Source organism: Sceloporus occidentalis, unplaced genomic scaffold (genome assembly GCF_023333645.1).
Source record: "Sceloporus occidentalis isolate IW3139 unplaced genomic scaffold, rSceOcc1.0.p SCAF_16, whole genome shotgun sequence".
NCBI lineage: Eukaryota > Metazoa > Chordata > Lepidosauria > Squamata > Phrynosomatidae > Sceloporus > Sceloporus occidentalis.
Window position 1 is genome coordinate 3,877,839 of NW_028316996.1, and position 25,753 is coordinate 3,903,591.

Genomic DNA, 25,753 nt, shown 5'->3' on the forward strand with positions numbered 1-25,753 from the left:
GAAATACCAATTTAATATGAATACTATTTTACAGCTAACCCTATAAAATTCCCCAAATCCAATCATGTATAGTAATGAACAAGCCTAGTTTTTGTGTTATATAATCAGGCAGGGGGTAAAGTATCCTTAACTAACCCGACCAAATACCATACCAAGAGCAATGTTTAATTGGTCCCAGACATTTAACTGGATTTCCACTAGAGGGAGCCGTGGAATTCTAAAGCCACATCTGACATAAAACAAGCCATGTTCAATAATACCGTATTTGCTCGGTTATAAGATGACCCCCCAAAATTTGAATTAATTTAGGAAAAAAAGAAAAAGCCTGAATATAAGACTACCCTTAAGGAAAAAACATTTATAAAAAAAGAGAGTATAAAAATATAGCTTAAAAACATAAAATAGTATTTTTTGTTGCAATTCCATTTTCATTTTCTTAAGTCAAAGAAAAAATTTTGGCAACTATTTCAGACAACCTGTGGCGTTTAACAAACATTTAATAAAAAAGCAACTTGTTTTTACCTGTATACAACCCAAGTATCCATGTTGAGATGCAATGTGAACAGCACTGTTCCCACATTTGTCAATTTCATCCAAAGAAATTCCCTGTTCTTGCATAAACTGTAGAAGCCACAGTAGTATTTTTTCCTAAGTAAGAATAAATGCAGGATAATGCTCAGTGTTTCGAACACACACCCAAGTGCTGTTAAACAGAGATTACTACAGCCTAGGTGTATTGGCAGAAGGACGAGGCGATGTTTTATGAAGACACTTAACAACTGTTTTTCATTATATATTTCGAGGTTCATTTTCCCTCTGGTGGGTGCATCAGGCTGGAATAAACTTGGAATGAGATTTGCAGACACTATTGTACACTTGTGTGCGCTCAGATCAGGATAAGCTTTTCTTGGTGTTATTCATCTGAAATGAGGAAACCTGCAGCAGGGTCTTCATCACAGATAAATAACATTAAGAAAAAGTGTTCACTTGGCCCCTACAGTCCATCTAGTAAGAATATCAAATCAACTACACAGAAACATAAATACATACAATCTGATGTCATATAAGAACCACTTCGACTATTTTTGTCCTGATCTAGAGACTCAGACCTTAAACAGTCCTTGGTCTTGTCTTAGATTCAATATAGCTTTATGCCTATCCCATGCATCTACTATTTGTGATATGAGGCTGTTCCATTTATCTACTACCCTCTCCGTAAAAATCTAGAAAAGCTTTCAGGATTTTAAGCAGCACAAGGGACATACAAAAGCTGGTGGAGTCAAATCCCTTGGACTCCGCACTCAGAGCCTTTGGCATTTTAATACATTGGCTGAAACTTTGCGTGCATAACAATGGCGGCTTAATGAGACCGAAATGGTGATTTAACAATAAATGCCACTAAACGCAACAATAACCATGCATGTGGAGTTTGTTCTTACTTAGATAAACACTGACTCTGTGATGTTAAGTATCAGAACATTTAAGGACAAACATATATTAAACAGCTATGATACTTCAGATAAATTGTATACCTGGCCATAGCTGGCTGCATAGTGAATAAGGCTCGGGTGATCCTTCGTACAGCTTAACTCTGCAATGGCTTCTGTTTCACTCACCATCCACCGTACACACTCCAGCTGACCTTTCTGCATTTAAGAGAATGTGGTAATGCTGTTAATAAACTTCAAACATCATCACCCACCCAATAAACATTAACTTAACATGAATAACTGTCACAAGTCCGTCTGCTAATGCATCATTTTTATAGATTCTTTGCTTTAATAGTTTCTGGCAAATCCACCCAGACAGAATGTGTATCTAAGCAGTTATCTTGCTTTGGGAATCCACTGTTACCGGAGTTATCAAAATACCCCTGGCAAAGGCCACTGATTTAATGCTCTGTTCCTCTGGTTCAGTTTCAAAAAAATATACAATAAGTCACTGCATACAGAATACCATGCACATCATCAATAAATCCACAGGCACATACATTGCTCATGCTAATGGGTCACTCTGAAAGGGGCAACCTGGCAAGTGGCTACAACACACCAGTGGCCCAACACAGCCCTTTTAACTATACATCATTCGCATTTACCCATGACCACCTAACTCCTGATTGACCAAGATCAATGAATTAGACAGTCCCGGATACATCATATATATATATATATATATATATAGCATGCTCTAAATTTAGTAAGGCTTTTTTTTGCTTTTTTTCATGTACTGAACTAATTAAAGGGATGATTGTATTTGACCAGGCATATTAATTCATATTTGGCTTTATTAAACTTCGCATTTTTTAATGTTAAACACCCAGGTGAGTTCTTAGGGTTCCTTGGATGCCAGTATGAATCAACCTTGATCAGTCCCTTGATGTATGGTGTTCCAGTTTTCTATCTCTTGGCTGCTTATGACAAATACATAGTCAGTCTGACTATTCTAAATTTTGCTTGCGGTTAGCTGTTATGCATTGAGAAATGGTTACCTTATTTATAGCGTTTCATTGAGGACTCACCTAATTTATTGGTCACTTTCATTCTATGCTACTTGTATGACTGAGCTCTGTTCCTGCTGGGTTTGGATCATTGTAACCGCTTTGTTTGGTGCCTCTCATAAAATTGATGGATGATCTCATTCTATTTCTAAGCACTGTTATTTGCACTGCTGGGTTGTTTGGAGCCGTGTCCTAACACCATGCTGTCATGAGTATCATGCTGCTCTGCTTGAACTCGGATAGCAAGCAAACATGCTGTTGGCATATATCCTTTCTGTGATACTTGCCTTAGGACTGGAAATTATTACGCTAATTATGTTACTGTTCGCCAATGAAATCTGCTTCATTAAAGTAAAATAATATTGTAGTTTAAAAAAATATTTTATATATACAGTATCTATCTATCTATCTAGATATACAAATATATATATATATATATATATATATATACCATTCAAACATTTGGGGAATATCCTCATATGCATACAGAGGCCCTTTATCACTCCCATCACTCCTGTGTTCCAATGGCACGTTGTGCTAATGCAAGTTTAAGGCTAATTTATCATTAGAAAACCCTTTTGCAGCAAGGAATTTCTTTGTTTATATTCATGTCTATGTTTTATGGTAGTTGAAAACAAATAAACATATATGTCGGTTTCTTTTTTACTATTCCTTCAATGTTTGCCCCATTCTTTCCCCTAGAGTTTTAAAAATATAATACAAAAAGATGTACAAAAAAACTTTTCAGATGCCTTGGCAATGAAGCCCTACGGCCTATCACTGCCATTTCAGGCTATTATTAGCAGTTCTTGAGGAGGCAGAAATGACCCAATTTGTATTTATCGAATAATTATTTTGACATTAAGGCATTAGAACGGTAGCATTTTATTGCTATATTTTTATACAAAAGAGAAATATTCAGTTTAGTAAGTAGAACAGCACCTTTAAATATTAATATTTTTGTAATTGAATGCAGCACCCCTCCCTGGAAGCTGTTTTTAAATGATTCATTTGTCATTATAATGTTTCCGCAATCCATAATAAACTGACTGTAATAATTTGTGAATACGGGGAAAAGGTCATGAATGCTAGTACTAAGTATAAAATGTTTATTGTGCTGTCTGCATGTACCTCTTACCATATATTTTATATTTTTCCAAATGATTACATATTATTTATGACTATAAGGTGTCTTGCAGAATTCCCTTGTTCCTCTTTTTCCAAATATATCGTAATCTCTGCTGAACCAGACAGACTCCACTTTGGAAAATTTCCAAAAGGGTAAAAAAAAAAAAGCCAACAGCAACTGTTTCTGATGGCAAACGCATTGAAAAGTCAGTGTAAATTCACTGGGAATTATGAATCAAGCTACTAAAGCAGACACTACGCTATAAAATTTGCTTTCAAGCGCCATTTTTAATCAAAATGCCTTTGTTCATGTAATAAAGTAGTATTTTGGAACCTTTACTTAAAACTACAGGGGATTTTTTGGCGCACAAATCTTATGATTATTATTTTAGTGACCGGGTACAGTAAAAAAATACTATAAAGTCTATAAAGGACTAGTAGCAGACTTGATAGAACATTAAATTCACGCATGCTCTGAGTAAGACTTTCTCATCTAGAGGCCATCTTAAAAGGAGCGAATATTGTGAACATTGCTAAACCCTGTTCCCGGGTGCTCCTTGTGACTCTGAATTTTTTCAATGACGAACACAGGTAATCAGCTGGGAATGTTAAAAAGAGGTCGACCATGAAACTCTTCTAATATTTTTAACCTTTTAATAATCCATCAAAAGATTCAATTGTAGTGCGAAATGGTTTAAATACCCTTGTGAAAACCATAGCATGTCAATATGTAAAGATATTTTATTTAGGATATATCATTGAGCAAACCATCTACTTGGATGCTTGGATATTACTAAATTCAAATAGAATATAAAGGAGCCAGCTCCAAATTCTTTGACCCATATTTGATTAAAAGGTGACTTATGGACCAATCCTGACAGTTCCCAGGTATGGTGATCACATGTTGGAAAAAACATATTCTTGACATTGAAGTGATGAACGTGTTGAACAAAACATAACTTATTCTTGACACTGAAGTGAAACAGACTATAGTATGGCTAAAAAAGGGTTTTAGGTTTGGTGCTGGCATTTTCAGCAATGGAGAAAATGTACAAGGCCATCAACAGACCTGAGAACTTACCAGCTTTCACCAGGGTCAAACATGGTTTCTTATGGACTCTACCCTGGAAGGGCAGAAGAGTTTGTCCCACTCCCTGCCCAGGTTCTGCCCACTTCCATAGCCCTGTGCCTTAATACAGTAACACCCCATTCCTGCCTCCTGTAAGCAGCTCAAATCTATGGGCAGCTATGGGTAGGTAGCTATGGGGCAAGGTATGGTCATGAATGGCATGGATTGTGAAAGCAACTTGTGCTTATGGTCAAACTCCTGGCTTTAACAGAGCTTTCTAATAATTTTATCTATATACATTTAACTACTTGGCTGTAAATATAACTATTTATTTATTTTTATTTAGCTATTGATTATTTTAGATAATTTTTTTACAAAAGAAATTAAAAATGGAGCAAAAGCACAGCAGAGAATTCAATAAAATAAGTTATTTTGCAAACATGGAAGTTAACAGGTATATACATAAAAAATCCATTTAATATGTAGATTTCATTCAGGGTTATGTTATTTTTGTTAAAATTAAATAGAAAAGTAAAATAAATTTACCCTTATTAAACATTTCTTATAAAACCCAACAATGTATACACTGCATGTTGTTTTTGGTGCCATGTAAAAGTTATGTCTGGCGTAATGAGTTATGTTTTGTTATGTTGGATGGTGTTAGGTTTTCATAAGTGCTTCGGTTTATATGTCTTTTAATGGGAAGTGGCCAGACTCCAATAACTTAAATATTATTATTAATTATTATTATTAACGCCAATAAGTAATTTGGAAAACAGTAGGTATATATATTTTTTTTTTTTAATTGACTAAATTAATAAGTATTTGATTTCAACAGCTACAAGAGCATAACAATGGGCCCTATATAAATATAATATAAAACATTTAAATAGCAGGTAATGCAAGAATGTCACAAACATTTAAAAATAAGCATCATAAAAAACATGCATAATAAGTTACATAATGGTACTGAGAAAATTCAAATATGTTAAATGTTTGAACTAATATTTTTTGGGCTTACAGTATTTACCTTACATTCTACACTTTTAAGTAGAACTTTGTTTTTACATAATAATCATATATTTCTGCCCCCCCCTCCTAATTATTTGTAATTATTTGGTGCCATAATTTTTAGAGAAGCAGAGTCTCGCTGAGCTGTCCCCTGTCCCACTTTTGCGGTACTTTGGTATCTGGATTTCCTCTGAACGGCTTTTCCTTTTTTAAATCAGTATATCTGTATTGTCTACTGTTCTTTGTGCAAAATAATGCTACACAACCATCCTTGTGAAGCACATTTTCTTTTATACAAGGAAGACGGCAAGCACTTATGTTGTAGACATTTGGAAGTTGTTGGACGTTTTTGTCTTAGCTAGGGTGTGTATAAGGAAATATATAAACTGCATCATATTCAAATGCTTAGACTGCTAAATTAATGACACCCGTAAATTGGATTATTACCTTTATTGCTAAACCAGCAGGTGTCAGCTTCTCTTCATTCCTCTCACTTAAACAGTCTTCCCCCATCAAGGACGTCAGATGCTGCAAGCATTCAGCATGTCCATAGGCTGCTGCGAGGTGCAAAAGATTGTTCCCGCATTCATCATGGATTTGATCTAAATTATCTACAGCGATATGAGGCTGGGGGAAAGGAGAAAAAAATAGTCAGTTAAAGAAACAAGCCAAATTATCCCTAACAAGCAAAACACTTTTAATGTTCTTGGAAGTTGTACATTTTTGTATGAGCTGTGGTGTACATAAGGGAATATATAAACTACATTATATTCAAGGGAAGGCATTTTAGCATTGGATAGACTTTAGTGAATAACGTCAGGTTTACCATATAAGTCTCCTTCATGTTTGGCCCGGAACCCTGATGACTTCATTCTATGTTTAATGTCATTTAATCAATGGATTTTTATAAAAGGGGAACTAAAGCAAGCTAGCCCTGAAGAACTGTCATAGTTCATGAACTATAATGAAACCTCTACTTTAGTAAAATGGGCACTCATCATTCCACGTCAGATTACACATAATAGGATATATCTGTCTATACATCTAAACATGTAGAGATTGCCATAGAAGGTAATAAATTCCCCCTAGCAGCCCGTGCCGTATTCTCCAAATCCAGTTAAAAAACATGCACGTTGCACTTTTGCTTATCTTTACTCATGCAGATATTTAGATATTCGAAAAAACATTCCCCTCCAACCACATATAAACAAGAGCATTTCCACGTACATTTTTGCAAGGTAATGAGGTACACCATGTTATTCTAGACATGATTTCCAATTCAATAACACAGCTGACAAAATGTACCCCTAAACCCAGTGCTCTCAGGGAAATGGCTATTATTCAGCGTTCACCCCTGCCATAATAGCGATACATTATTGAGTATGAGTATTGATCTTATAAATGCCAAGCTATGTTTTCTTTAACTTTTTGTAACTGTTTTCTGGAGAAAAAACACCAATGGGGTTATTCAAGAATAAATGTAAAGCTAAATGTAAAATATTTCTTTACAGAAAGCTCCCTAAAAAAGCTGGCAAACATATACAATTGATTTATGCTTTTGAAAAATCACCTTGTGGGAAATAAAATGCACACGGAGAGACAAAAAATATTTTTGATGGCATAGCTCTTAAATTATTATCAACATTATGGCATTCCATTCCATAGACTTTCTCCTTTTTATGTACCAACAAAGATCTATTTGACTATCCCTCAATGCTTGGATATTTTTCTAGATATATGTATTCTTAAACTGTGCCTTCTGGCTTTATGTTAAATGTCTGTACTTTTTGTGAAACATGCCATGGGCACCATTATTTCAAATAAATTATTATTATTATTGCACAATTATTCATTTTATTACTTGGGTTAAGACAGAAAAACCTGAAGCTCTTCCCGACGCCGATCAGTCTTTAGTATCTAAAAAGTAAGCTAAATAAGGCCATTGACCCCCATCACTGGGGAAAAGTACCAAAATTCACCCAGTAGAAACAACGATGTTTCCGCAGTCATCGATGTCACATCATATGTGATCTTCCAAGAAATGTCACATGGATTGTGACTAGTAGTTTCTCCCTTCCCTATCCACGCTTCTTTGCTTTGGCAAAAGTTACCCTTAAAACTTTCACCGGGGTTTGCTCAATTAACTGAGATCATGGCTCTTGATAATGATCTACAGAACTTATAAGACATCATAATATATAAGAATTGCTGTTCCACATTACTTTGTTGTTCTAGACTGAAAATTCTATTCTAGTAACTGTTCTAATAAATCCCTCGAGCATAGAAAAGCAGTAATGTATCTTAGAGCCATTCTTAGTATTTTTTAAGTAATCGCGTTAAACATTCGAATGCAATTCTCTCCACAGCCTGTCACGTATAGAGAAAAAAACCAAAAAACAATGAACTGATTTTTACTGCTATAGGAACATATGTAGCAAAAAAGCAGTGCATTTTCCATTCTTGTTGTATGATAAAATATATCATCCTAACAGCTTCCTGAATACTTGGGTCATATTACTGTGGTTAATGCAAGTTCTTAATCATGATACTGGACGTTTATTATAACTCCATCTAGTAACAAAACAGGCAGTACGTTTAGATCTGCTGTTTGTATGAACAGTCATGCCTAAATTGAGATTAATTGCAGTAATGAATTTCCTGCTGACTTTCCAATTGTTCCCAGTTCTTGTAATAGCTGTCATGCTAGGAAAATAATGAAAAATCTACCCTTAAAAACATTAAACAATCTGTGATTAACTTTCTCAATCAAGAGGAACATAATTTAGTTTTTAACATACTTTAGATGATTGTGGAAGTTATCGTCAGACAGTAATATATACATACATACGCTGAGACTAGAAGCTAGTTCGGACATCTGTGCTGACGCTGTTTTGTGATCAGTGAGCTAAGCTTGCATCCCGATGTGTGTCATGCTATAAAAGATGTTGATTGTTTCTTTGGTAACCCATATTCATGGCATCTAATCAACAGAGCTCCAACAAGCATAATGCTTAGCATGGGTCGACAGAAATTTCAAGCATCTGACGGTGAATGGTTCGTACAAAAAGCTGGAAAAAAACCTTCTGAATACTAATCATCAGACAACAGACAGCGCAGTGTTCCCACGGTGAGCCAATGACAAGTAGCATTCAGACTAAGCTACAGACAACTTGCATATAACATAGTTTTCTTTTGTAATATTTCTTATTTCCCCATTATTAGATATAATTATTTTCTGGAAGTACATTGTGGTCATGTAAACAGTAGTGTCCAATGCATGCTTTGTCAACCGTTAACCATTTGAAAAAAAATATTTTAGACGATAAATAAGATGAGATCATTCTATCAAGTCTAATTAATATACTTACCAGTAAAGATATTTGCCCTTCTTTCACAATATTGATTATGCTCTTAATTTTCTTCATATCTTCACCTTCAGATAATGTCCAGTTGAGATTACCGTTTAACCCATCCAGTTGTGTGTCAGCAGTGGTTGTCTGCAGATGGAAAGCTCTATGCTGGCAGTTCGGTGTGCTTTTTTCACTTTTCTGTGCATGGGAATCAGAAAGTGTCCTATTTAGGAAGCCCTTATTATGGTATTCAGAATCAAGGAGTGAACCACATTGAATGCTAGCCTGGGATAGCTCTAATCCTCCTGATGAATGCCTGCTCTGATCAAGAACAGAAGCCTGTGAAGAGTTCTTAACAGGGGACAATACACAAAACTGTGTGGCATTGGTTGGCTGGTTCTCCAAGTCTCCCATAGAACCAGCCTTTCCTGGGTAGATGCTAGAAGTCCGTTTTTCAGATGCAACTCTTGTAAACAAAGTCATAGGTTGGCTAGATTTGATATAAGGCACATCCAAGATCTCATCCATATCTAGGTCATAATGCTCAAGCTCCCCAGGCAAACCATTTGATTCAATATTCTTACTTTTAAAGTCCACATCATCTCCAGAGGAGCTCCCTGGGATCTTTTCAAGGTCAACATATTTTTCATTTTCATCTTTCTTCTCTTTCTGGTCATCACTTTCATTGATTTGAGGGCTTTCTGGTTGATGTTTTAATGGAGAAACTCTCTTCACGGGTCTGAATTTACTGTATACATCTGCAATCCCTGTTGGCTTTTGTGTATTGCCAATAAGACTTGATACTCCACAATTCCACAGTGCTCCGGAAACTGCAAAGCCAACAAAACACTCAATTAGTTATGGAGATTTCCAAGTCATGTAACTTTTGTTACAACCAAAAAGTAGTATTAATCATTCACAACTATGAATAAAACAGTTTGTAAACTGAGAAATATTTTTAAAAAAAATGAAAAATTGCCCTTTGCCTTGCTAGGGTTTCCATTCACAGCAAGAATTCAGTATTAAGGTAATCTAATTTTCCCTTTAATAGGGACACTCGTGGAAAACGTACATCACAAATTTGCAGGGATGCACCTTTTAATTGTATTTGACACCTTTCTGTACTGAGCTGAGTTAAGGTTTTGTAATCATTTCAAAAGAAGGCCAAATAAATGGCCGTCAATGAAATGAAAGTGCAAATTTCCCTTTCAGGAGGACTTTTTCTTGAACCAAGCATTTTCTTCACTTTGCTTAATGAAGGATGATAGCAGAGCTACTCAAGGGTCTACAGAGTTTAAATCATAGAAGGAAAAGAAATCGAGAAAACAAATGTCACTAAACTAGCATCGTTATTTCATTTTAGGGTTAAAAGTTCATAAATCAGGAAATTATCACTTATAGGTCATTAACGACTTTCTCTTCCACATTATTTATCCCCTTTGCAAATTGCAACCACCTGCTATTTTTCTTTCTTGACAGCTGAGGAAGGTAAAAAATGTATGAGGTTGAAATGCAAATTAAGATATTAGAAACTTAAAGTTCTATGTTTCACTGCTAGTTAGCAGAAGGCATTCTTCACTGTACCCATAACCTTCAGCAAAATCACAATAAATAGCATATTTGTTGCAATATTTATATAGTATAGGGCACAGCTACGTTAGACTGGTGATGTAAAATTATGTAAATATAATGTAAATATAGCATACACACATATAGTATGTAAAAGAAATACTGGATCTTAAAATGTACAGCTCGGAAGAAAGACAAAAGAGATCTAACATGGTCATTCTACATACATAAAGGGGCTAAACAAGGGAATTATATGTCAGAAGAGGAGATATACTCTAAAAACAGCATCACTTCCCAACATTTCAAAACAAGTAAGAAAGTTTGGAAGCAGGGCAATGCAGGACTATCTTTCCTTAAGAGTCTGCCTTCCAAGGAGGCTACATGAGAGCTGAATTTTTACTGCTCCTGAGCAGGTCAAGGGAGTTCAGAAGATCACCCCTAACCATCCCACCAGCCCTAGAAAAAGGACAAAGGGGGGGGGGGGTCGATAGGACTGTGCAAAACAAGATGGTTGGAATGCAGGAAGTTGAATTTTAAAACTAAGGGGTCAGACACTTCAGTGTCTTCATTGAAGTACTAACCAAATGGGTAAGAGGCTTCTTAAATGCTGTCAGATATGGTGCTTTATATATAGCTTAGCTTTTTAAGGCTTGCATGTTGCTTAGACATACACACAGTGAACTGGGTAAACATGCCAACTGGAGAAACGGTATATTTGCATATGAAGGTCCAAACCTGTTTTGGGCTTATAACACATTTGAGAATTCATCCACTATATGTCTGTATTATTCATCAACGTCTAACACTTAGGAATAAGCTGGCACTTCATACAAAAAAAGTTTAAAAACTATTTGAAAGTGTTTATTAAACCCATGTGTTCCTGAAATGTTATTTTGCAACAGTACATTAACTTACTAACCCTCAAGAGTTTAGACACCAGAAGCATAAAATATTAAAGTCAGACAATGCTGGGTGGTTAGATGAGATATATTAATGCTCCAAATAATATTATGTTTTTAAATACACTTCCTTTGCCTACTTGGACAAGTACAACTATAATACATCCATAAATTTCTTAGCCTTGAATGTAAGAAATATCCAGGGGAAAATCTTCCACTTGGGAATCCTGAATAAAAGCAACATTTTGATTTATTGTGATCGGTTAAAGGTCATTAGTAGCTCAATGTGACATGCTTGGCAAGAACCTGCCCACCAAAAATATTTTTTACCTTAATAAAAACAAGAAGATAATATTTCTTACTAGAACAAAATATTCCTAAAATTTCCAACCCCATTCTAAAAAATTTTTTAAATGGTTTTGGAATTTTTTTTTTTAGAAATATTTAAAAATAAAATATTGAGATGTACAAAGAGGAGATTTTATAGAAATTATAAAAGAATAGAAAGAAGCTCTCTACTGGAAGATGACATGTAAGTTAAGTACTAATCACATTATAAGTTCCATACCATACAAAGTATATTTAGTCAACCAGGGATTCCTATGAATCCGGCACAGATAAGTTCTGGACATTTAAGCTCCATGTAGCCTCACAATCTTTTTATGTGCTCCCAGGGCAAGGAGAGGGCCTGTAATACAACCCTGAACCAACTATGGCATTACCTGCCTGGACCTACATGCTGTCTGGAGGATGTTTCCAAAGCCTGGCTTAGCAGGGTCTGGCAGGAAAAGTTAATAAATAGTTGGGCTGACCAGCCTCGGCCAGCATCATGTAGCCAGTAAGGGCTCCAATAATGATCTAGGCTTCCATTTTTTTAGTTTGAATGATTTTTATTTGGCACGACATTAAATCAAATATAATGTATACATTCCATATGTGGTTGGATACAGGGCCAGCCGAAGACTTAACGCCGCCTGGGGCGAAGTTTAAAATGCCGCCCCCCGCCGATGCCGGGGGGGGGCGGCATTATCTACACCCCCCCCCCACCGGTACTTACCCTTAAACAGTCCTGCGGCGAGTCTCCCTGTGCTGCCACGGTGCCGGCTTGTAATGCTGAGCGCCGGAAATTCACGTCACTTCCGGCGCTCTGCATTACAAGCCGGCACCGAGACCGAACAGGGAACTCGCCGCAGAGGAGAGAGAGAGGGGCGCCGAGCGGGTAAGCGAAAACCACTCGGTGCCCCTCTCTCTCTCCTCCGCTTCAAAAAAACCAAAAAAAAACCGCTTGGGGCGGCAAAGTGCCGCCCCTTCTGAAGTGCCGCCTGGGGCAATTGCCCCAGTCGGCTCCATTGTAGGGCCGGCCCTGGTTGGATACATCTACAAGATTTCTTCAGAAGAAGTCTCTGAATAATAGAAGCAAAAATGACTACATAAAACAGTAAGACAATCAGTTGTTTACATATGGTATTATACAAGCGAGGTACGTGTATCATCACCATACTATTTTTAAAGTTCCTCTTAGTGACTCACTCATAAACAAAATTAAAAGGAATAACTAGATGTAGGTCATTTTTTTCTTTGTGGGAATACAAATGTAAGATCAAAGGCGACCTTAAGTGTTCTGGCACCCTGTGCGAACTACTCCTCTGGCGCCCCCTTCTCACTACCCCCCGCCCCTTCTCATTACCCCCTCAGTGCCCATTCTCACTACCCCCCTCTGCCCCTTCTCACTACCCCCCCTCTGCCTCTTCTCACTTCCCCCCCTCTGCCCCTTCTCACTACCCCCCCTCTGTCCCTTCTCAATACACCCTCCCTGCCCCTTCTAACTATCTACTCCCTCTTCCTACTTCTCATTATCCTCACTTGCCTTGTTGCCGGAGTCCTGAATATGATATTCCGGCGCTCAACATGAAACGTCGGCACCACGACGGAGTCACGGAGAGTGAGGGGCGCCGAGCGGTTGCTGAAAACTTCACGAGCAACCGCTCGGCTCCCCTGCCCGGGACTTAAATTAATGCATTGGTTTTTTTTTAACTTTATTTAACATGAAGGATGTTAAATGAAGTTTAAAAAAAAAAATAAAATACCCCAATGTTTTAATTTAAGTCCCGGGCAGGCGCCCCTGCTGTCATGGTGCCCTGTGCGGCCTCACTGGTAGCACACCCTTAAGGCCGGCCCTGTGTAAGATTCTGTGGAGAACTAGACAAACATAGTCTACATTACAACTCCTTGGTACACATGGAGAACTGGGGTTTCACTTTGGGACCAGTGATTAGCCAGTTTCTTTTTTCCAAACATTTGCTGCTAAGTTGTCAAGAAACACGTTACTCATCTGGTATCATTTATGCAGTCACAGAAACACATAATATGTTGGTCTAACACACAGGCAAAGTAAGGAACTGAAGCTGAAGATCAGGAACCAAAAACGAATTAAACTAAATAGAGACACCATAGGTTTCTTTTGGTACACTAGTTCATTCCATCCAACTTCCTAAAAAAATTCTTTATTTCACAATTAATACTAATTGTGGGGTAGCCTGGGGTAATTGTGAATATACAAAGGGGAGGGCTGTTATACCAGGGGATGTGGCTAGGGATGGGTCTTTATGGTTATTATTCCTACAAAAGGCAATAACGTATCTTATTTACACAAATGGATTTACAAACACGTTTTTAAGCTTTTTTTCGACACTGTACACTTAGATTCTAAGGAAAGAGAGGCAGGGGGACTTTGTACTATAAAGGGACTATCATTCTGAAATAGGGATACTTGGAAAGAATTTATTTACTAGTGTATTTAATAGAGTGCCCTGAGGAATCTATTTTATTGCCATTTTAAAGGCACTTCATCCCTTTATTTCTTCTTTTGCTAATTACTTACAGATTTACACTTTACCGTGCATAAAATTGAATTAGTCAGCACCTGATCTTACTCAGCTATATGCTTGTTGACTATAACTAAATGCATGAAGCGTGACACACATCAGGTGTCCACATGTTCTTGCTGGACATGGTTTAATCCAAATTTGTACTGTACGTGGCTTCCGTCAGCCCTTCGTGTGTTTGGCTAGCGGAGCGAGCGATCAATAAGAAATCACTGGAGTATTCTGCCGCATTGACCAAGGTGGGGGAAAGCCATAGAGTAACTGCAGTTCGCTAAAAAGTCTATGCAGGTGATATACTGACTACTGACATGTGGTCTGGCTAAAGGCAAAAGATATTGATTTAAATATCCATTAATTTTGCAGACTGATGATCAATGCTTTTGAGGTTGCCATAGCAAATCCAACATTGTTATAGTATCCCTAACGATATATTGTACCTGTAAGCGAAGTGAACGTTGTTGTTGGACACCTACAGTAATACTGTTCTGATAAATAATTTGATAATGAAATTACGTCGTGCCTGAGAAGCATATTTTTCCAGTTGCAACAAGGAAAAGAGCCAATATGCAAGAGCTGGTTGCCATTACTGTGTCTAAATTTAACATAAACACCACTGAGGAAACGTCTTTCTGTCTCTTGTACGGTGGATGAATTTTCTTAATGCTGAGTAAGCATTGTTATCTCTATTAAAAATAAAGTGCCACGTTATGTAAATAATATGGAACATACTGTATAAACTACAGTGTAATACAATCCTTGTTATTGTATTATTTAAGGCTATTACTGGATTAACTGGTTATCAAGGTAGTGTGCCATATTGCATTGCCTCGCATTATAACGTGAGCCTATGTGGCTCTCAAGGAGTTAACTCAAATGATGTAAGGGCCTAAAAAGATAACATATATAAGCCTTATCTCTGGACAAAGGAGACCATGGTAAGTCATCTGTCCGGTACAAAGACGGCATTGTGCCGAATTATTTATGTCTTGTGTAAGATTTCGGGTTCAAGGGCTACACTTTTATGTTGGTTTTATTTACATGTGAAATTTTTTCCAAGTGATACAGGGAAATGGATACCATATGCTTTCCAGCTGTTTTTCTCTGACAGGATCCATTAAAGGCAGTGCATGGAAATGAATTCTGTCTAAGCCTTATGAAAACACTTCTTTCTGCACAATGGTCTGGCCAGCAGGGAAGAGACGGCTACACTTTCAGCTTCTTGTCAATCTCGCAGCCACAGATCTGCTGTTCTGGCTTCTAACCTGAACATGAACTTAAGGCGCTGCTATTTCACGAGCTACCATGTATTTACTTCTTTGATTAGAACAATGACACAGGACCTAGTATAAGAGGTCCAAGGCAGCTGAGTCAACGAACCTTCTGTACATGATCTTCTCTACAATGAACTGAGTGTGGCTTTCAAACTGTGATCTTACTTTGCCTATTCCAGCTGGGAGTTGTTGTTCTTTACGTGGGGTAATGCGTCTTCTGACTGTATGAAGCAGATGGTGTCATGTTTGTTGAACAGTTGCAGTTAATTTAACCTTTAATCTTGTTGGGTCCTGAAAAGCATCAGGCAGTTTACAAATAATGGATTGTTTTAATTAGGAGTGAGTGACACACTGGAATTGCAGTTAAGTGAAAGCATTCCATCACATTCTGCTGTTTGGAACCCGTCTTAATATTTAAAATAGAATATTTAATAGATTCAAAACTTAAAAAAGGATTCTCCAACCAGGGAGTTTGCGCTATGTGCTTTGAAGTGCCAACCCCATGAAGTGTCTGCAAGAAGGGCAGATTTGGCACTGCATAATATACCGTTCAAGCAGTTGAAATGTTTGACTCACATGGAAAGTGACACAGTTCCTAATTTAATTAGTTAATGCACCTCTTACTCTTTTTGGTGGCGTTGACATCAGCATATGCTGATTTTTTTACTCATATGTATGCATCATACGAGCTGCTTACACTTTTCCCTTCAGGTTTCTGAAAGGGCTTTTAGGATAGTAACTCCCACCCCACTTGGTCCTTAGTCTTGAATACAGTTCCGTAATGTTGACAGTACGAAGATACAGTGCAGATTCATGAGCTGTGTTCACTTTGGCATCAGCCTGCCGGTGATATCATGCATGATGGCAAGGACACTTGGAGGAAACACTCAATTTCCCTGGCGCGTGGAGTACATTTAGAAGTTCATATAGTGGGTTCCAATGTGCATGGCCATAATTCAACATATTGGACCCGTTAAATGTCTCCAAACCAAACCACTTTTGAGGAGTGTATGATGAGTGTAGACATGACTAAAAACTACCAAGGTAGGCTAAAGAATACTGGATCCAACCTCGCACAAAAACAGGAATCAGTACAGTAAAACATGAAGCAGCGGGCTAGACATACTTGGGGCTACCATCTTTTTTTTTAATTTTTTTAAAGCAGCATTATATGAAATGCATTATATAAAACATTCGTTATATACAGGGCCGGCCTTTGGGGTGTGCGACCTGTGCGACCGCACAGGGCGCCACACTCCAGGGGGCGCCGCTGCCGCCAGCAGCGTACCTAGCGGGGGGGGCGAGCGGCACCCGGTGCCGCTCATCAGGGGGGCACCCGGCACCCCTCCAGAGACGGACAGTAATGTCCGCCGCTGGAGGAGCAGGCTCGCAAGGGAGCGGTATCGGAGGTCTTTAACAGACCTCTGGCTCCCTTGAGTGATTTTAAGCCGATTCAAGGATCTCCCTTGAACCCGGCTTAACATCACTCAAGGGAGCCGGAGGTCTGTTAAAGACCTCCGATACCGCTCCCTTGTGATCCGCGCGGCAACAGCTGCTGTGCGCCGGGGTTTGTAGTCAGATCCCGGCGCACAACACTGAAGCCGCGCCCACCGCTGTCCGTGCCCTCTGACCCGGAAGAAGACAGAAGATAGAAGAACTGAAGAAGAAGAACGAAGAGGAGGAAAAGGAGCTGTAAGGAGAAAAGAGGAAAGGTAGGAAAGCATTCAGTGAGAGTGGATTGGTATGTGTGTGGATTAGTGTATATGTGTGGATTGGTATATATGTGTGGATTGGTATATATGTGTGGATTGGTATGTGTGTGGATTGGTATGTGTGTGGATTGGTATATATGTGTGGATTAGTGTATATGTGTGGATTGGTATATACGTGTGGATTGGTATATGTGTGGATTGGTATATGTGTGTGGATTGGTATATATGTGTGGATTAGTGTATACGTGTGGATTGGTATACGTGTGGATTGGTATACGTGTGGATTGGTATACGTGTGGATTGGTATGCGTGTGGATTAGTATATGTGTGGATTGGTAAGTGTGTGAGAGTGATGGGTGTTATGCTGTACCATTTCCAATGTCTTTTTCATGATCTAATTATGCTCTAAAAGTACATCATAACTCCCATCATTCTATACTGTTCCATACAGTGGCAGAGCTGGGAGGCAGAGGCCTTGCACCCCACCGCAGGACTCCTGAAAGGTAAGTGAACTTCAAAGAGGGAAAGGGTAGATAGTTAGGAGGGCGTATATAGGGAGAAGGGAGTGAGACAGGGGAAAGGGGGTAGATAGGGAGAAGGGAGTGAGAAGGGGTAGATACGGCAGAAGAGAGTGAGAAGGGGTAGATAGGGCAATCATACTCCTATCATGCCAAGTCTGCGAGTAAATCCTGGAATCTGGGTATGCCTGGGCATGATAGGAATGTGATTGCTGTTAATCATATATATATATGATATATATAGACTTGAAAACCAAAGTTGTTTGTGTGGTTATTTGGAAAGTCCCTGGAGTGCCGGTAACTATTTTTGGACTTTATATATATATATATATATATATATATATTTATATATAATATTATTTAATTGTTTTGTCCTATTTTGGTGTGTTACTTACTTTAAATAAAAGTGTTAGATTTTTTATGGTGTTGGGGGGGTCATATTCGGTTTTGGCCAGGTAAATGCTGCACTTTCGGTTTCAGTCCAGAATTCGTTTCGGTGCATCCCTACTACTAAGCCAGACAATGAAGTGGTAGGCCTACACCACATCAATGTTTGGCGTAGTATATAGTGATTGGGGTTTTGTTACAAGTTTTGTTACAAGTTTTTATTCCTTTCTTTTTTGGGGATGGGGGGGCGCCAGAGGAGTAGTCCGCACAGGGCGCCAGAACACCTAAGGCCGGCTCTGGTTATATATATGGGTGTTTTTCACCAGTTAGGCTAATCTACCCAAAACAATCAGCACTAACTCTGTTGCTGTCCACTACTGCTACTGTCTCCCAGAAAATTATTATATATTTCTTTTCTGCAATAAAAAGGGCACACACTTTCAGTTAAAAAAAAAGTTTTAGGTTTTATACTAAAAGCGTGCTTCAAGGGAAGCCAAGTGACTTAAAATCTTACATTTAAAAACGCCTGCCATGATTGGCCAAACTCACTTGACAACTGTAGTCCCAGGACAGCGTGAAGAATTCATTTAGCTTAAGGATGATTTATGGTTTGTGGCCACCACCTTAAATAACATTAATACAAAATAATATTTAACCAGTTAGTTTCTACTGTAGGTGGCGCCGTTCCCTCGCACGATCCTCCAATGACTGGACAATGGGATTATGTTCTTATAATAGCATGGTTGCCAGATTTGGATAAGAATAATTAGTGTCCTTCTCAGTCCAAACATTTGCGATAGATAATGGGCTGTTTGTTTGTAGTAAAGATTTTGTCTGCATATTTACTACAAAATGATACATCACTTGAGCTTATAGTGTTTATAAATCCTCTATTTTTTCAGGACATTCTAATCTTTCCAGTCTTTTAGTCTTAAAAGAAAAACTACTTTTTCTTGTTCTAGAAAGCTGAGAGCACATTTTTTTTAGAAAGCCAACTGCAACATTATTATTCTTTGGAAAATATCCAGAAAATTAGAAAGGGGAATCTAGATTATCGCATTTTTTGAATGAATAACACGACTTTAATCTAATCTTTAATGGGTGTTTTCTGCAAAACATACAGTACAGGGAACAAAGTAAACAAGACGCAGGCAGACGCTGTTTATGAACCTTTGTGACAATATCTAGCATCAGGTATGAGAACCTTAAAAACTGTAGGTGTTAAACCTCAATAATATGGTTGCTAAAACTCAAAAAATGTATAAAAGATAAATAAAGTTTGGGCTTATGTTTTGTTTTCTTCCTGACTTAAGTGATTTTGAATCTCAGAAGGCGTTGTTTAGGTTACCCAGCAGAAGTTGTGGAAGCTTTAAGTATGCATGGATAGACAATAAAATATACATAAAATAAATAAATACCAATAAACAATCACGTTTTCATGTCTTATGGGGAGAGGAAAAAGATATATTAAACATATAAAGACATATTATTATATGTATCTGTGCTTGGATAGTTTGTGACCACATGTATTCTGTACCAAGAACATTACTAACAAAATACTGGATTAGCCTAAACAAAGCTCTGATGAACATGAAGTCCTGAAAAACAAAAGTTGTACATAAAAAAAGTCAGTTACTCTAAATAAAGCTTTAGTAACCCAAATTTGTATTGTGTTTTTAAGCACCTTGAGCACCAACGGATTGATGGCTACCTGTTAGCCAACTCTTAGAAAAGGATGTGGCCACTGCAGTCCTAACGTTACCTGCTGGTAAGCATCGGCTCAGTACAATGTTCATAAATCTTTCAATAAATCATTAATCCACACAACACATTAGTGAAAGAAAAAACAAATATATATATAACTTGTTCAAATCCCAGGGACTTTCATTCATACGTTTCCTGCTTGCTTAACCCATGACATTTCTACATTAGCCAAATACCTGTGTGCGTGAAACTGTATCTTCAACTGACCCTTCAACTACAGCTATAATATACTTCCTCTAATTCTGCAGAGCGCCTGCTGAGTATATACTAAAATTTAATAAATGCAACGACCTTAGCTGCAGTGGCCCCGTTAAACTATACATTAATACTTAATTTCATGTCTACTACTATTAACTTAATTTCAACACAGATTGTTGTCATAAAAACAACATTTCTTAGTCTTACAAAAACAATATCTTACAATGTAACGATTGTTTTGCTTGGCACAAGTGCTTATATAGCAACTGTTCCATGCGCAAACAGAAGACAAGCCACCTAAACGGAAACACCATTGCGTTACTTTGGAAATTAAAGAACTCTATTTAGTTTAAGCCATAAATACTTATTCTGTATTCGGTAAAACAATGCTCTCTAAATTGTCTGGTACTTAACAAAGTACCTGAAAAGATGTACAAGATAATGAGAGGTAATGGTCCACTACAGATAAATGTTAAGTCTTAAAAAGTCCAAGATGCTTAACATAAATTCCTGGTTCTGGATTACTTTACTATTTCAACATTTTCTAATACAAAAAAATGTGATTCTAATTACAGGCTCCCCATTCTGGGAGACATCATTTCCCATTATGCCTTATAAATGTGATGGTAAATTCTATAGGCTATAGGTACACATGATTAGTATACTGTACTACAAAAAGTTAGTTAATGGATCTATAATCTAAACGTTGATAGTTGTGGGTAAATTTGTGGAAGACCATCTTACTTTACCAATCATTTGCCTGGATAAGATTATAGCGTTTATTTTATTATATGTTACTGGGTCTTCCTTTACTGTTGTTTGATTGGGCATTGTCAGGTACAGCAACCTAGTAATATCTGCCAGAAATCCAGTCGGATCAGAGAGTAGGAATGCTCAACGTGTTGTTAAACAACAAATATACTTATGATGAGCAGAGAAACAACCAATCCACTTATGATGAGCAGACATGCATGGGGCCAATGGTTTAATAATAGTTTGAGAAACAAGAGATTGACTCATCAAGATACAGAGCTTCTTAATTTTAAACTAGGATTGTTATATATGCACAAATAATGGTATTAAGTCTGAATGAAAACCCCAATGTTCTTGCTGTGAGTGAGACTCCAGAGAATAATTTAAAAAACTATCATACTTAATTCCACTCTCCAATGTGTCTATCCCTATATCGTGTGGGATTGTTTAAAAGGCACCCATTCCATTAGTAAATTACACGTTACTACAGCTGGCCATATCAGACAATTAGAAAATAATTTCCTGCCCTTGCTCTCAAGATACGGCTGTATTCAAGTTCAAGTTATGCAACATATCACAAGATATACAGGTTTGTGAAAAACATGTTTAGTTCTGCTCTTCAGGTAATGTCAGAAGTGAGTCCATATGGAAACATTCATACCAGATCTGTCTTCATTTGTTGCATCACATCTTCTGCATAGCTCTGGAATTGTTTTAAGGGATGTTATCGAATACTAGAAAACACAAAATGAAGAAAAAAAAGGATTATTAAGTTTAATATATTTCCAAATATATTAGTCAAATTAAGTATTATATTATATTAGTGTATGAAAAATCCCATCTCTTCCATGCATTAAAGAAGTAGCACGATCCAAAACGTTAAACCGTTGCTGCCAACTCCATCTCATGTGGAGAATGACCTCTGAGGGATATCTGCTGCTTCTCCCAACATTGTAGATGCCCTATTATTTCATCCATGGAAATCGCAAAGCATTGAAAGAGTTAAACAGTCCACATGGGGGACATGAAGTTTATTTCAATCTTTTTCAGATGTGAGGGGGATATAGTATCCACTAATACTATAAAATTAAACATTGTGTATGTTGTAATAATTAGGAAAGAAATCCCTAAAATTGAAATTCAGGAAGCAAATGTAAACGTATTCACTAAACATAATTCAGTGTCTGGTTCCATTTACTCTGTGAGTTTACATTCAGATATATGACACTGTGTATATAAAATACTATAATATCAGGGAATGAAGTTAGACTAACAAATCTGTATCACCAAAACCGTATGCCCTTGGACTCCAATGAACAGCAAGATATATTTTTGTACAGCCCAAATTTAGACTCGGTCAATTTTTACTTTAACAAGAAACAGTTTTAAAAGGAATACGTTATTGTTTCTTTTTTATATATTATTAACAATAAATTACATTACAATGTTATATACCAGATATGAAAAGAAAAGTTAAAAATACATATAACAATTATCAAAGTATTTTTCTGTTTGCTGGGTTTAGTGATCATTTTGCATGGATAATACTTATGTTTTGTCCGCATGGACCTGTCAATTGTTGTCTTACAGGAGGCACTAGTTATAGCTTTCTAAAGAAGGTTAACCATACATACCATGTATTGTTTTAAACGGACAATCTGACAATAATAGGTTAATAGTTTAAAAGATTAAAAACTCCTTTGTGCAGAACCATGCAATCCTTTTGTTTCTGCAAGTCCAAATTGTTATGTTGCATTGTTAAGGGTGTGTTGCATTCACACATATTTTGGATTTGTTATTTTTGGTGGCATTCTTAAATTGATATAGTGTGTGAAAGAGCAAGAAGCCGCGGCGGCAGGGATCACTATCTATCTATCTAATTTTAATGTACTTAACATTTAAAGATAACAATGTAAATAATTGGTTGGCTATATAAATATAGGCACCCCATTTATAAAGCTTCCTAAAGGAATCTGAAATGTTGGTTTAAATAACTGTGATTGAATAATCTATGTGTCATGTGTCTCTAGATTTCCACTCACATCATTATAAAAACATAAAGTAATATTAACACGGTCCGCGAAGGGCGTTATTTCAAATTCCTTAACAACCACAATGTTGTGTAAGGCAAAGACTGAAAACATTTTTTAAATGTCATCTAAAACATGCAAGTCAACAACAAATGTGGAAAATAAAAACAAAGCCTTTCCAAAAACATGCATAAACCTTACAAGTGAAGAGCTATTTTCAGCACATTGTGAAAATAGAAAATGGGACTGTAAAAATGAATAATTCAACCACAATAAAGAAGTCACTGGTAATGTCTTGGTGTCTTGTTCCAGCATAGAACCGTATCTCTTTGTTCTTTGTCCTTTTATTGGATATTAAATTGTCTTTTGGGTAAGATTAAAGGGAAACTATAGCTAAAATACAGAACAAAGACGACAATTTTCCGAGCACAGTTTTAAATATCTTAAAGGAATAGAAAACCACAATATATTTTTAACAGAAAAGTTCAGCAAATCCTGTTTAGATTACTTTACAGTATGTTTAAACGATGTGTTGTTTCAGATCCTCCTTTTAAACATGGTGGTTGGTAGTCCCAGAAAATGTCCTGTGACTTCCAGAAAGCTAAGCGTTCATGGTGGCAGAAGACAAATTGGGGAGGAGATCAGATGCCCAGTGGGAAGAATGTCCCATGATATGACAATTTAAGTCACTTAATGTGAGCAGTGCTTCGTATGATGTCATACTGCTGCCAATTTGTGACCAGAGTTGTAGGTGATATCACAGTGTACATGAATTGGATCTTTTAAAGTTGGGGAAAATGCCAAACTTGTTTTAAAAATTAATTCAATACAAACATGTCTTACAATCCTCCCCCTCATTTGGGATTAACATAATTTTTAATTGGAATTGCAAGTGATAAAACTATAAAACAAAAAACATGCATTTCAAGCAACCAAAATTGAATACAAAAGTGAATAAAACAAAAAAATTGTAGGCGGTGAAGAATTAGTTCTTAGTAAACACATAGTTGGTCTACCTTATTGAAAATATGGCCCTAGAGAATGTACCTTTTAGAAAATTATTCCACCCTAATAGGAACATTGGAATATGTTGGCGGACAAAACAGTACAGCCCACAGGTTACATCTGTATATTATTTTTGTCTTTTTTGGCTATAAAATTTAAGAACATTTTACATAAAGTTCTCATGACCCAGGATTCCATCTTCATCATTCCAAAGTCAAGAATAAAAATGCAATAATACAAAAGGGAGTCATTTTTTTAGCAAAACCATAACCTTATTTAAATTTCAGGTTCAGCTAAGGAGCATCAGGATTGTTGCCTTGGAACTATGGCTATTACTAGAACATCTGCCAAGAGTTTATGATCGAATTATATCACTGTTAGCTGGTAATGTTTCTAAAAGTGTGTAACTGTGTAACTACAATTATTGACAGTATTTTCGTTTCTGTAACCTCTGTTTTCTTTTGCATGATCAGCTGGCTGATTATTTCTAAATGGCGGAAACAAAAATAGGTTTTGTGCCCACTTGCTGTGGATAATTTTAAATCACAGCATACTTCCTCATAAAGGCGTAACTGCTAGAAATGCCATTGCTATTCAACACATAGTAAATAAATAAGATGAAAAAAGCAGGACATATGAAAGTATACAAAAACCAAAATACTGTCTGCGCTTCTCACCCTAATAAGGTTGGCAACAAATATATAAACATAATATAAATGAGCGGTTTTGGTTATATGAATTGGCCAAAGCATAATTAAGCTCACCCGCCAAGTCAAGGCACACTCTCATATGAAAGTAACCTACAACAAAATTACCTACTTAGATAACTGGCAATAGTAAATAGGCATAAAAATAAGTGAATGTCCAACTTGGTATGTCCAACTTCAGCATGACTGTGCCCCAGTGCACAAAGCAAGGTCCATAAGGACATGGTTGGATGAGTTTGGTTTGGAAGCACATGACTGGCCCCCACAGAGCCCTGACCTCAACCCCATTGAACATCTTTAGGATGAACTGGAACAGAGATTGCGAGCCAGGGCTTCCCGTCCAACATCAGTGCCTGACCTCATAAATGCTCTACTGGATGAATTGGTAAAAATTCCCACAGAAATGCTCCAAAATCTTGTGGAAAGCTTTCACAGTAGAATTGAAGTTGCTATAGCTGCAGGGGGGGGGGGGGGGCAGCTCCTTATTAATGTCTATGTATTTAGAATGTCATAAAAGTCCCTGTTGGTGTAATGGTCAGGTGTCCCAATACTTTTGTCCATATAGTGTATCTTGATCCAACTATGTTAGGTTGTACTGACTACTGGATGGTTTGCAAGCAAAGTAAGTTGGAATCTTCAATGCAATTAAACATTTCTGTTTTGTATATTTGGGGGATAAACTAAGTTTAAATAAATAAAATTAATCAATATAATCATTTTTTTTAAAACTTTGAATGAACTGTCCTCCGACTATTTTGTTTACTGAATTCTGTTGCAGCCTTCTGATATATTAGCATAGGGTGGTTCTTTTAAAAAATAAAATAATTATACACAACCTTGGCCACTTGTATTAGAAAACCAAGATGGTTGCTTCCAGTGCCCATGTTTTAGCAAACTAGGTGGGATGAACCCCCAGACCTCCTCCATGTCAGTGTGCAATGTGCCAAGAGCAGTAACAGGAAGGTAGGGGAACAGCCTATTCAACTACTGTATTGCCCAT

At 37.1% G+C, this 25,753-nt stretch overlaps 1 protein-coding gene across 1 annotated transcript in view; it reads right to left on the bottom strand.

The window, feature by feature from the left end:
• The window catches only part of LOC149302953 (synphilin-1-like), a 100,250-nt gene that overhangs the window by 71,255 nt on the left and 3,242 nt on the right, over positions 1 to 25,753 (bottom strand). The window contains exons 2-6 of the mRNA XM_089481720.1: positions 21,673 to 21,745; positions 9,074 to 9,885; positions 6,153 to 6,332; positions 1,533 to 1,646; positions 523 to 648 (exon numbers count right to left, since the gene is read on the bottom strand). Coding sequence (XP_089337846.1) covers positions 523 to 648; positions 1,533 to 1,646; positions 6,153 to 6,332; positions 9,074 to 9,885; positions 21,673 to 21,745 — 1,305 coding nt within the window. The remainder of the gene's footprint in view (positions 1 to 522; positions 649 to 1,532; positions 1,647 to 6,152; positions 6,333 to 9,073; positions 9,886 to 21,672; positions 21,746 to 25,753) is intronic.